Here is a 12,994-nt window from a genome sequence, read left to right as displayed (position 1 = left end):
GCATCAGCCACACTATTGTGCAACCTAGGTCAATGAATCTCAATGTCTGTAGATTGCTCGCTGGAATTGCTCATGTGGACTGTCCACGTCACTTGCAACTACTAGTCATTGATTTGCCATGAGAAGTAGCAACTCTAACTTACGAAAAGAAATGGACTTTTCTAGTCTCCCTCAAAAGGCTGACTTTCTAATTTTTCATTTTCCAAGCTTTCTTTCCACATATTATGAGACACATTTCTAATATATCTGAACCACCTGTGCCACGTGGCAAGGTTACATTTTTGGGCCCCCATTAACTGCTGAGTGTGGGGAGTCAGAACTTTATGAGGTGGTCAAGTCCATTGTCGGATTTAGAGTCACTTTGCTAATGCTTTCTGGGACTAGTGGAGCAAGTGGTGGAGCCCTGAAAATTTGTAACTGCTGTTTGCATCAGCCACTACTGGTCAAGACTAGATAAAGAAGACTCTGTGCCATGGGAACTGTCCTAGTCACTCAACCACTAGTCATAGATTTTCCACGAGAAGTAGTGACTCTGAGTTAACAAGAAGACAGCAATGTGGCTCCTCTAGTTTCCATGAAAAGGCCTGACTTTCTGATATTCCTTCCACTTCCTCTTTTCGACTGCCTCTTCCTGCTCATGGTTTTGCAAGCTTTTTTTCCACACAATGACATGCTGTATTGAAACTACCTGTTACCTGTGGCAGTATCTTTATGGGCCCCCATTAACTGTTGAATGTAGAAAGTCAAAACTCTGTGAGGTGGTTAAACTCACACTAGCCGGTCATAGTAATCCATTGTCAGGAGCAAGTCTAAGATTAGAAAAGACCTGCCTTGAACTACTTTAATTTGTACTCAAAAGTATTATTGGCTTTTTTTAAGAGTCAATTAAGATGGGCTTAGTCTAGAATGTCTATGTTGCACAATATGCACAAAATCCATCATATCCCAACAAGTTATGAGTGACATAAAAATGCTATGCTCTCTTTTTTCCTAGTATTCTACTTCTTTCTGTGCCCCCTTTTATCTAAAGTTCACAGCCTACTTCAAGATAAATTTTACAAAACAAGGATGCTGAAAATTTCACTGTCCATCCTTGTGAAATCTCTGGGAAGCATTAATTGATGTAGATATTGCAAAGACAGAATCGAGCACACATGAACATCATCAGCTGTACCTTTGCAGCTCTTTCCAGCCACTGCAGCTTTTTAAGCTCTGCCTTTATCAAATCAATCTCTTTCACTGCCATAGCCAATGGGTTTGTAATCAGGATGTTCCAAAGTTTCTTTACAGTAAAATAACATTATATTGGACCAATTCAACCTATTGTGAAAAGACTAGAAGTTTTTTATCACCTTCCAGCTGCAGAGATTCCCCTGATTTTACTAGAGATAGCAGCATCTCAACAGATGCACTGTAGTAGCTCTGGTGGTGTATATCAGCAAGAACCTTGTGGGTACTTTTTATCCATTCCTTCGCCCTATATAACCTTCCTTGTAATACCTCTGCCTCAGTAAAATAAACAGGCACATTCTCAATCTCCATAAGGAGCTTTCCAGCAACCTGATCAATGATAAGGATCAAGCTTCAGCTTGCAATTTTGCATATTCCCACACATTACCATATATTGAAGAAACATTAAAAATAAAGCCAAAGAAGTATAGGATTACAGCACCTGCAAAGGTACAACAGTTTGCATTAAAACCTTGGCCCGCTCTTGCCAATTTTCGAGCTTGCTAACAAAGGCATCTAATGCTTGCAGTTCAAGCATTGACACAGGTAACTTTTCTGCCTGTCAGATTGAACATGGAAAACTCAAAAATGTCACAGCTCTTAATTCAAAATTACATTTTTACCCCAACAAAAACATTCGCTTTGAGAAAACTATAGTTTCAATCAAGCTTATCCACAGCACCTCCAACTGCAGTTTGTATAACGTGTTCATATCTGTGGCATTCCTCTTTCCAGAAATCATGCACAATTGAGGCTCTGAAAGTATACTCTGAACTTCAGTTCTCCAAGCCTAAAATAGGGACAGGAATCAAATTGTTACCTCTTATCAAATTGTTACCTCTTAGCAAATGATGTATCACTCACATGAAAATTTCCATTCTTAGAATAGGTATGCATGCACATGTGGCTGCACATGCACAACGCATTCATAGCTACATAAAGCGACACATGATCAAGCATACATACCTTCATTCTTTCATACATAAATACAGTATTTTATGATGCCATTGCTCAATTTAACATGCAAGTGAGAGGACTTCAACAGTGGACCATGAGAGAGATTTCTAGAGGCAGTGGCATAAACAACAATCATGCTATACTCAATGTCAAATAACTTGGAAACAACCATATACGAATCAAAAGAAACATCACCTAAAACCAAGTAGTTTCTGATTTTCCATATTGTCCATAATGAACTCAGTCATACATCCACCAACTTTGTACAATGTCAAGGAAGATGGTTGTTATTTTTTGTGGTGAAATGAACAAGTTGTAAGAGATACGAAATACAAGGTCATGGAAATGCATAAGGAAAACCATGATAATATTGAAAAGGATCATTTTGTCAGCAATGAATACAAGCACGCTATTGGAAATTTCAAAGATACCAGGGTTGTTCTGACAATCGCACAAAGTAGTAAGACCAGTTTGGTTATTTCCCCGAAACTGCCTTTGATTAACCTAGCAGTAAGCTAATAGAAAGGTACTCAATGCACCATGGGAAAAGTGGTCTTAACATTGAGTGTGACCTAATTACATATTTTCAACTTTTAAAACTGATTAAATTATTGCTTTCAATCTAAAACATAAAGGAGAATCGCACTAGCCCTACGATATCCCACCTTTATAGAAGTTACAATGTCTTCAAGGTCTTTAGCCTCAGAAAATAGTAATGGCGATTGTGTAACCTTCTCTTGAAGTTGTTCCAAGTCTGACAACTGTACACTTGCACAAGTTCGCATATCAACGAGAGTCCTTTAATGTCCTTATTAAAGATTCCTGGAACATGCATGAGATTGCATTTCTGGCATACCTTCCAAGGAGGAGTACTGGATAGCAAAACCTTCACTTTTTTTCGCAGATGTATTGCCACAGCCACAAATTTCTGTAATAGTACATCCTTTGCTTAGATACAGCCCTTAAAAGGTGAAAGAAATTCAACATATACAAAGGTCCAATTTCTTTACCTTAAGCTTCGAAACAGAACCCCTCATGTCACAGGGAGCAGGGTTGACTGCTAAAAGCTCTCGTGCAGTGGTTAATGAGCGCTTTTCAAGATTTGCCTCCTTGGATTCGGCCTGTCTCTCCGCTGCATTAAGACAAGCTGCCACACCTTGTGCCCAGCTTTCAGCAGATTGAAGTTCCTTTTCCAAAGATCTCAACTGAAATTTGAAACAAAACAATGAGCACTGCCAACAACCATGCTGTGCACCAGGTCATCAATCAGTAAAATAACCTAGTTCCATTACTTACACGGTCCATCTCATGACCAGCCCACAAAAATTCTTCAGCTTCTACAAGCAAATTCTGAACAGAAGAAAGTTTGGGGATTTTGCTAATGACATCTTCAGCTTTCACCAACCAAGTGTCAGCCAACTTACTGAGGGAAACTATGCCACCATTTACCTGAAAATTACACATGAAAGTTTCAGAAACTTTCTTCAAAAGAAGCAGGCATATTAGCAGCCCTTTTGAGGGTCAAACATGCTGTATACGGTACACTTAATATATTCCTACAAAACACCAAAGAACTATTGAATGCTACAGTAAGTTTCAAGCATAACTCAACTCAAAGCACATTTGACCACTAATGATGAGGTAATGTTAAATAAGCAGTCTCAATGCACCACACTTCACATGCTAGGCTTCATTGGACTTTAACTGCAGCCTGTCATGAATCTCTACCACCACGCATACATACTAGGCTCCATTGGACTTAAAATGCACCTTGTCATGAATCTCTATCACCTGCTAGGTTCTAGTGAACAGAAAACTACTGTAAAAAGTACATTGAAAAATGAAACACTAACAACAATACCTTTTTCATTGACATGATTGCTTCTGAGTGTTTGTAGCGCCTTCTATGTCTTCCTTTGAGACCTGAATTCAAGGGAGTTCGATCAATGTCAGGGCACTGAACTTCCAGGTGCATGTCATCCAACTCTGCCAGACTGTATCTATACAGAAGACGTTGCTGATCCTTGCTGCATTCACAGAGTTGTTCGCTATGCTGCAGCAGTTTGACAAAACTTATTTTTGTCAATAATCATAAAAAGATCGAATTTACCAGAAAAACACTGCCAAACTCACCTGTAAGCACACTGCCTTCCCAGGGCAGCAGCTACAAGTTAATGCCGACATGAATAAGTAATACTGGCAGATTATACACACCGGGTCCTGTAAAAAAAGGAATCGATATCAAGATAGCTATCTCCATGCATGTATAACCATGAAGTATACAGGAACCTGATTATGGGGACAGTAACAAGCAGTCCCAAAACATGACCCACAAATGAACTTTCTGTAATATTTTCAGTGACCTCTTCTGTTCCAATAACTTCTGGAAATTGTCGAGCCACCATCCTGGAGCTATGAATGATCCCAGCTCTCCATAAGTGTATCCTTTGTTTCTTCTCTAAAGCAATCATGTAAGTTAGCTCATCCTTCAACCAGGAGGATTTTTCGTAACCATCAGCATTCTGGAAATCAGAAACCAACCACCATTTTATAAACATACAGCAGTAAAAGATACAGCACCCCTATCAATTTTCATCGACTCTTAAAGGAATGTAAGACCATGATCCATGCCTTTGAACACGAGAAAATAAGTTCTTGATACTTTGACTACAGGTCCAATGCATAGCGGCTCACTGATGCAGAGATTCAATATCTAAAGTAGAAAACATTACAAAAGAGCACCATAACCCTTAAAACCCCTCTAAGATGGCTCCTGAGTGCTATGATGCACAAGAAACTGAACACAGAACCTCTGCAAAAGGTGATAGTTCACCATTTCTGTGGCATACAACACAGAAACAAAATGGTCCTAAAGATGAACTAAGATCATGATCTCAATATAAGATGTGCCAAGCCAGTATAAATGTTGGAAACACAAATGAAAATGCTTAAAGCTGCACAAATCAGGTGAAATGCCAGTTGGGATTTCTAACTTTTAACTTTATATGCCAATGATGCATTTGCCTGATTTGAGGTCCACATCAATAGGCATGACAAAATATCCTTATCAACTCTTCAAAACCCCACCTTGGAAAGAGATAAGTGAAAGCTCCAAACTTGCACTGCTTCCCCAAAGTTTGGGAATTTGGTAGTCTCCATAGTCTTATATTTAACAACTTTAGCAGTCTAAGAGTCTCATTTTGACTTTCAGCTCCTGAAAAAACAGAACCGTTGAAAAGGTATCCAGGAAAGCCCCATGTTGTCCAGAGTATTGAGCAAAGTCACCATATTAAGAGAAAAGTGGAAAATCACTTTGATTGAATAAATATGTTCTGAAAATTGTGGGCTTTGGGTGCTAAAGGAAGATCAGGGATGAAAATGTTCTGAAAATTGTGGGCTTGGGGTTCTGAAGGATGAATAGAAAGATCAGGGATGAAAGGGGCAAATTTTCTGAAGGATGAAAGATAGAAAAGTAGCCCCACGTTATGCCAAAGGTCCACAGCTACTTCTCAAGGTCATAGTTTAAAGTTACATGCTGACTGCCTTAAGATGATTGTACACAATCGTTTTGCGACTTAGAGTTAACTCCAGCTAGACTGTTGAGCGCATGTACTTCCTTGTAAAATTCTTCTGACTAGTATACTCAGCCACATTTTTCACCGCCAAGAAAAAAGGTCACATGCTGACTTGAAACTACAGCTTTAGACAGCACAGAAAGAGCTACCTGAGTAGAATTTCTGGTCCCAAACCATACATAATCTTAGAAGCAATGCATTAAGTTAAGGGAAAATCAGATATTTCAACAAGAGAGCTGGCACAAAATGGCTCAGCATCACAAAGAGAAACATCAAAATATCAAAAGCATGGATATGAAGACTAATGAGAGCATGTATTCAATTTATGCTTCCACGGATAAGAGAGAAACCTTTGCTATGACACAAAGTAGCTCCTCATGAGAAAGCACTGCAGCCTTATGATATAGTCTAGCTCGTTCCACCCCAAAACGTCCAAGTGGTAGCCAATCTAGAGTTGCAAAATTAACAGCCTCTGCACAATTCAAGCCTGAAACAATACACTAATCAATTGTCATCACAATGTGATAACAAACACACTGCATACATATTCCAAAAAACTTTCAGAGTGACATTGTTGCATCAAAGCACTTGGAAGACTGGCATGCATAGCTTAGTTGCTAACGGGAGGCAAAAGTATGTAAGTGAGAGATGAGTCCCAAGATACTGTGTTAAAATAATCCTTCTAACTCACCATGGTTAAAGCCACCATGGTAAGATCTTGGGAATGTTATTACAAAGTTCCCGCGCTCCTGCATTGCCAAAAATACAGGTGCGATATTTTATCAGACTTGGAAAGTCATAAAATACATAGTGCAATCCCTGTTTCCAAAATTGGTACTTTGTGCCAGCACTCAGTACAGTGCTAGCGGATAGCCACCTGAACCTTTAAGATTATAAGTAACTCCTTTTCTTTGGGACAGAAAAAGAAGCATGCCTTTAGCTTATTCATATTTAGCAGCAAATGCAGCAGTTCCACATGCCAATGGATAAGTCATCTTAGAATAATGAGGGCATGCATTAGATTTCAACACTGTTAAAAGGAACCTGACTTCTGGAGTTCGCAAACCTGAATTGTGGTACAGACTGGTACATCATGCTCACAAAGCACCTTTGGATTCAACATAGTAACCAGCTGAAACAGTAAGTCAGGTTGTGCTTCAAACAAATCAGGGAATGTCTTGTGCATGACCTGTGTAAAACAAAACCACTGTCTCAATCCCCAAATGCCTCTGCAAGCATAATTTTGAAATATTTGATCATTTTAAAACCCAAGATGCAATTCCAGGATGTAAGAGATTTTACACCTGACAGGATCAGACCTGTTCAAAAGATTTGATTGCACTGCCAGGAACACCATACCAGCATTTTGGCGCTCCCCTGAAACAAGCATAACCATCTTCAACACAATGAACACATAACAGCTATGTATCTGCAATACATTGTACTGTGTAACAATGCAATTACATTCAACTAAACATGAAAGCAAAAGATGAACTATCCCACATGTGGAAAAATATATGAAAATACTCCCAACTGCACAAATTCCCATAAGATACTGCAAATACTTCACTTTGACCTGGCACTCCAAAAAAAACTCCATACATAGCTTGTTGGCATTGAAGGCCCGACTATTCTGCGTGGCTATTAGAAGTGGACCTCAAATGAGTGCAAATCCCGCACACCAGATAAAGTGTAACTCGGTAGCAGTTCCATGACAACAGTTGGAATCTCCAACTCTAACCAAATTTTCTGCAGATCTTCAGCCAGAAGCCAGGTCATCCTACTCCAAATCAGATTGTATAGTGATAGCAATGCCAGATTCTCCTTATACAGCCTGAGCAGCAGTCCAGTTAATGTATTTGTGATTGTACTTCTTGCCCTGCTGTGATGCTTTTCTCATTGCTAGCTGCTGACATGTGCTTCCGTTTTGGTTCTTTTACAGACCTCTTTAAGTTATTTTGACTTCTTAAATCTTCTCGTTGAGCTTTTGAGTTTGTCTCTAAGCTTTTCACATTTTTAATGGATGCAATTTTTAAGAACTCCACATAGATATTTGTACAATGATTCAATCATTACAACTTACTATACTCTATGATCCATATTACACATGATCCTGCTTTCTAAAATCTACCATTTGAGAAAGTTCGAATTAAACAAAGTTATGCTGTCCATGTGACACAGCACACAGGAGTCCATTTATGTCCTATTTCTTGGCAAGAATCCACAACACCCAGAATCACAATCTCTTTACCCACAACACTTATTTAAGTGGCATTGTTGCTTCATTCTCTTTCAAGCAATCCATATCACATAAAATTGTGCCTTTCTCTTTTCCTTGATAGATCATATTGCATCAGATTACACCTTTTTTCTGTCTCAAAAATCATGTCGAATGGGATCAGCATTTTCTTCCACTGCTGCCTACATAACTTGTAGTACTTTGAGGTGAAATGTCATAAGGGTAAGTCTAGAGACAAGTCCCTAGTCAAAGAACGGCATGTTGTTGCCACATGTCACTTCCGATGTGCACCTATGGGCTGAAAGTATACAGTACAAATGCATGAAGCATTTCATAGATATTTCCAGTTGAGATTCCGAAGTTGCCTTTTGAAACATCTTTCGGCGGGGGGGCGGCGCGGGGGGGGGGGGGGGGGGGGGGGTGTTGTTGTTGGGTTTTGTTGAGCTTGCAGTCATCCCTCCACTTGTTCAACACCATGGCATGTGAAAAGATGCTTAACTTTTGCAGCTTCAACTTCCCACTTACAACTTGAAGCTCCTTTTTCCCAAAAAAGGTCTCTCTTGCATTTTTCATCAAGCTTCTTTGTTTAGTATATTCCACAACAGCTCATAAGAGCCCTAAAACTCATTACAACCATCTTCCTCTGTCAAATCTCCCAACTGCCTCACCTTTTGTCACTGTTGCTTTCCACACAGAGTGAACTGCAAATTCAAATTTCACGTCCTCCTTCCACCCTAGAACTACAAAGGACGTAATATTGATGTTTTGAGCTCAACAACCGTGAACATCATCACTATAGTACCATTGCCCACTGTCTTAGCATCACAAATTGGCCTCCATGCTACAACGGCCCATGAGAGGCATTTTGGGATTATAAGCTTCTTATAAGACATGCATTCATGTGTTCCGTTAAGGGTGTGTCAAAAATAATCTCCCCATAAGTGTAAACCAATGTGTCTCTTCAAAAGTGTATTTTCCCAAAGCCATATGACCACGTGTTAATATTAATATTGATGTTTTTAGCTCAACAACCGTGAACATCATCACTACAGTACCATTGCCCACTATCTTCGCATCACAAATTGGCCTCCATGCTACAACGGCCCATGAGAGGCATTTTGGGATTATAAGCTTCTTACAAGACATGCATTCATGTGTTGCATTAAGAGTGTGTCAAAAATAATCCCCCCATAAGTGTAAACCAATGTGTCTCTTCAAAAGTGTCTTTTCCCAAAGCCACATGACCACATGTTATGTGAAGCCTTTACCTTAATTCTCATCCTATTTCTTCATCTACGAAAAACTGTTTTGAGTCTTTCTTCCATTGTTGAGCCGCATTCTCTAGTGTCTCATCTTTTCTTGAGCCTAAACCAACAGGAGAGAAGATTCAAACAATTCACTAGGTCCCAAACCCACCAACAGCTTTTCCTGCTAGAAGGAATGTTTGCTTCTTCAAATTGTTGAGGAACCTATGGAGCACCCGTGTAATGAGTAGATTAGACATTATTGAATCCACTTGGGTTTCAAACGTGGAATGTAGGATATGTCTTACGGCATCTAGGGATCATTCCCATCACTTAACAACTCTCTTCTTTTTCTCCCCCTACAGAATCATGCCTTTACCTCTTCCACTACACAAACATATATTATCCCTATTGGCACATGGCTAATCAAGCATTCCAAACTTGAGCCCCTTTTGAACATCAAGATGCCAAAGTTCAGCCAAGAGGAGTGATGTAGACAAAGCTACAAGGCTCACACCCATAACCATCTCATTGCCACACATGCAATCACAAGAGGATCAAATACAATCCAAGTGCCATTCCCCACCATCTTAGCCTCATCAAAATTAACCTCGATGCTACAGCGCCCCATGAAAGACATTTTGGGACAATAGGCTTCTTATAAGACTTGCATTCATGTTTCATGTAAAAATTTTCATCACAATTTGTCTCAAAAGGTCTTCGCATCTGTGTGAGCAAAATTCTCCCTCTAAAACCTTGTGTGTACGCGCGTTGGTGAACACAAGCACGTTTGTGCATATGTGTATACGTGTGTGAACACCGTGTGATCCCATTCACTTTCTTCATCTAACAGGAAACACTTTTTCCCTTTGTGAGTCACTCTTTTCATATGTTTCATCTTCTCTTGAACCTAACAAAGGGAAGAAAGAACATCAAAACCATACATGGGGTCCCAATGGCTGGAGAACCTGTGGAGCAACATGCCAAGACTAGAGTGGACATTTAAACACCCTGAAACTAGACCTGAACTTTGGCACAACACTTACTACAACTGGAAATCAACTCAAACACCACTTGAGAGGGCAGCTGATCATGCATACCACACAACACCAATACATCATGGTGTTGCAGCATGATGGAGGACTAACTTTCTCATTAGTGCCGGATCCTGCCAGGATAGAACAGGACGAGATCTCTTGAAGGCTAAACTACTCTATAGGGCTTGGATAATAATCGCAGAAAGATGTAATAAGAAGCCAAATTGCTAATAATATTTCCAATACACCAACATATATGCATATGCAGCCAAACAAAAACACACAATCAATATTGAATAATGACTACCAAGCCCAGGATAAACTTTAAAAACAGAAATGGCGACATAACTGAGCCTTAAATTCTGTTGATATAGATGCAGCACACACGAACAAATGCTAGCCTTAAATTTCGGAGACCGCATCTGTGAGCCTGTTCTTGCAGGGATAAAGCTCTTACCAATGAAGATAGTTGATAGAGTAGAAGCACTGATCTTCATAATGCCAGCAGAAAGATGAGAACAGCATCCCCATATAGACCCATGGTACAGTTACACCAGGGATATTCTCCTGTACATGCTTTAGCACAGAGCCTTTTAGCTTTGTAAAATTGTTTAGATTCCAAGGACTTGAAGCGTACTGCTTCCACAAGCTCTCATCTGCCCCCTCTGGAACTGGATCTGAGGTTCTTGGAAAGCCACTGCCATAAACTTCACTGGCTAAGTCGCTGCCATATAGAACTTCTACAGGACCCTTGCATCTCTCTACCACACTCCAGAACTCTTCTTCAATCTCAGATGCAGTAACCTCCTTTGTTCCAAACCACTTTTTCTTGAATCGATCAGCAACACGCCGAAATGAGTCAAAGTCATGAACTTCTCCAGGTGTAAACCCAAAGCTTTCAGTTTCGGAGGTAAGGCAATCAAAGCAGTACCAATTCCCAGGTGGCACTGCTGACAGAGGTGGAGTCAAACAGTAAAGATGCCATCCACGATCACATCTATCACATAAAAGCATAAGCTGCTCATGTGCACCAGTGTGACACTGCTCACAGACCTGATCTGCTTTTGAATCTGTATCATCCATACAAACTTCTTCACCTTTCAGAGCTCCTAATTCATCTGTGCAACGTCTCGCAGCCTTTCTACCCCTTGAACTAAATTTTGGCTCCTGTACATTCAAATTCCGACATCGTTTTCCACGTGCTGAGCTTGACTTGTGAGTTTCATATGCATGCAAATGAGCTTCATATATTTTACATAGTGCTGACTGCAAAGAGTTTGTCTGAGCTGCTGGAGTGTATGAAGGATCCAAAATCTGTAAGACTTCTCCCCACTTATTTTCCTTCATCACTTTCTGATAACCTCCATGTCGCTTCACCGCTCCAAATAGCTTGCACAAATCCAATTCCTTGCCCAAAAAACTGGGCCAACTTGCTGGCTTAAGCCCCTCTTTCTCAAGAAACCTGCAATACTCCAGTCTGAATGTCTCAGCATCCTGAGCAGCAGGTCGCATCTGTAGTTGATGGATTTCCTGAAGCTTTGTGGGAAAAGCAAAAGACTTTTTGTCTATAGCAAAAGGTGGGTTCCATGATTTTGGAGGCACTATCCGACAGATCCCATATGGCTCTGCCTCTGGTCTGATTTGTTCGATATAATTTAATGGATCTGCAAACTCTGCTTCTGATGGGTAAAATACAGGAGCTTCTGGCAAAGCTAAAAATCCAACTTTGCCATGGTTATCATTGAGTTTCTGATGTCCAGCGTCTTCATCTCGTCCCATTGGGCAAGGAAGCAGAAAACCTGTATCTGTCAAAACACCTTGCTTCCTTCTCCACAATCAGAGACCATGTTTTTTGCCTGTCAAACTGGTTATGTTGATAGTCCACAATCAGAGAGTATGTGAGCATGTATTTAGACGCTAAAATTGGGTATCCTGATATGCCAAAACCATCAAAACACATGCTATGTGCCATCCGTGTTGCTTCTAACCTTCAATAAAGATAACAAGGTAGAACATAGACACACAGGCATTTACATTAGCATACAAAGGCATCCAAACACATGCAGAAACATGTATGCACATACATGTAAAGCAAGGAATCCCTAAGAAATCACTGGCTGCACATGGGGGAGATGCATCAGATGCAATAACATCAAGAAAAGCAGGGTTTTGAGCCTTACCCGTACATGGAGAATGTGACCCGAAGATAAGGAAACTCATTCCAATAAGATTAGGGCATCGTCAACATACATAGCAAAATCTGCAAAAGCCGGGCAACAAAACTGAATTGTGCTGTGAACCAGGAATCGGCCCAAACAGGATGCAGATATTGTAGAAACCGTGGTTTCGATGGGATTCCCAACAAGTGAAATAGTCGACCCTTCACATACATATGATGCCATGGCATCCCTGATGCCCCAGCCCACTGGTTCTGTACAAAGCCCATCTAGCCTTTTTTTTAATTATTTCCATTCATTTGTTTACATTTATTTATGCTAACGAAAATTTTGTTTCATCGTGTGAATGGCCCGAATGGTTGATCCACGGAAGGTGCTGTTCCTGCCAAGCACAGATGTGTATGTATCCAAAAGATTCCACACAAGATGCTCGCACTAGTGACTACTAACGAGAAGTTTCAGACAAATTTCCACTATAATTCCCACATTGGCTCGCTAGCCCCTGCCCCTGACCACACCTACCTAGGTATGCAGC

At 40.3% G+C, this 12,994-nt stretch overlaps 1 protein-coding gene across 3 annotated transcripts in view; it reads right to left on the bottom strand.

The window, feature by feature from the left end:
• LOC148038853 (transcription factor jumonji (jmjC) domain-containing protein) overlaps positions 1 to 12,736 on the bottom strand; it is a 36,429-nt gene extending 23,693 nt beyond the window's left edge. Inside the window, exons 1-17 of one of the 3 annotated variants that reach the window (XM_087674744.1) lie at positions 12,463 to 12,736; positions 10,740 to 12,214; positions 7,082 to 7,139; positions 6,829 to 6,951; positions 6,454 to 6,511; positions 6,113 to 6,249; positions 4,551 to 4,709; positions 4,321 to 4,407; positions 4,049 to 4,240; positions 3,484 to 3,636; positions 3,198 to 3,392; positions 3,044 to 3,115; positions 2,853 to 2,948; positions 1,913 to 2,020; positions 1,673 to 1,789; positions 1,353 to 1,560; positions 1,175 to 1,239 (exon numbers count right to left, since the gene is read on the bottom strand). In XM_087674744.1, coding sequence (XP_087530870.1) covers positions 1,175 to 1,239; positions 1,353 to 1,560; positions 1,673 to 1,789; positions 1,913 to 2,020; positions 2,853 to 2,948; positions 3,044 to 3,115; positions 3,198 to 3,392; positions 3,484 to 3,636; positions 4,049 to 4,240; positions 4,321 to 4,407; positions 4,551 to 4,709; positions 6,113 to 6,249; positions 6,454 to 6,511; positions 6,829 to 6,951; positions 7,082 to 7,139; positions 10,740 to 12,061 — 3,150 coding nt within the window. In that variant the 5' untranslated portion in view covers positions 12,062 to 12,214; positions 12,463 to 12,736. The remainder of the gene's footprint in view (positions 1 to 1,174; positions 1,240 to 1,352; positions 1,561 to 1,672; positions 1,790 to 1,912; positions 2,021 to 2,852; positions 2,949 to 3,043; positions 3,116 to 3,197; positions 3,393 to 3,483; positions 3,637 to 4,048; positions 4,241 to 4,320; positions 4,408 to 4,550; positions 4,710 to 6,112; positions 6,250 to 6,453; positions 6,512 to 6,828; positions 6,952 to 7,081; positions 7,140 to 10,739; positions 12,215 to 12,462) is intronic. The other 2 variants (XM_087674743.1, XM_087674745.1) reach the window with 2 other exon arrangements.
• Positions 12,737 to 12,994: the final 258 nt, after the last annotated feature.

The sequence above is a fragment of the Lygodium microphyllum genome, chromosome 3 (genome assembly GCF_053477565.2).
Source record: "Lygodium microphyllum isolate KBCC chromosome 3, Lygodium_microphyllum_v1.1.10, whole genome shotgun sequence".
NCBI classification, from domain to species: domain Eukaryota; kingdom Viridiplantae; phylum Streptophyta; class Polypodiopsida; order Schizaeales; family Lygodiaceae; genus Lygodium; species Lygodium microphyllum.
The sequence above is the reverse complement of the archived record's forward strand: the minus strand, read 5'-3'. Positions and strand labels throughout refer to the sequence as shown.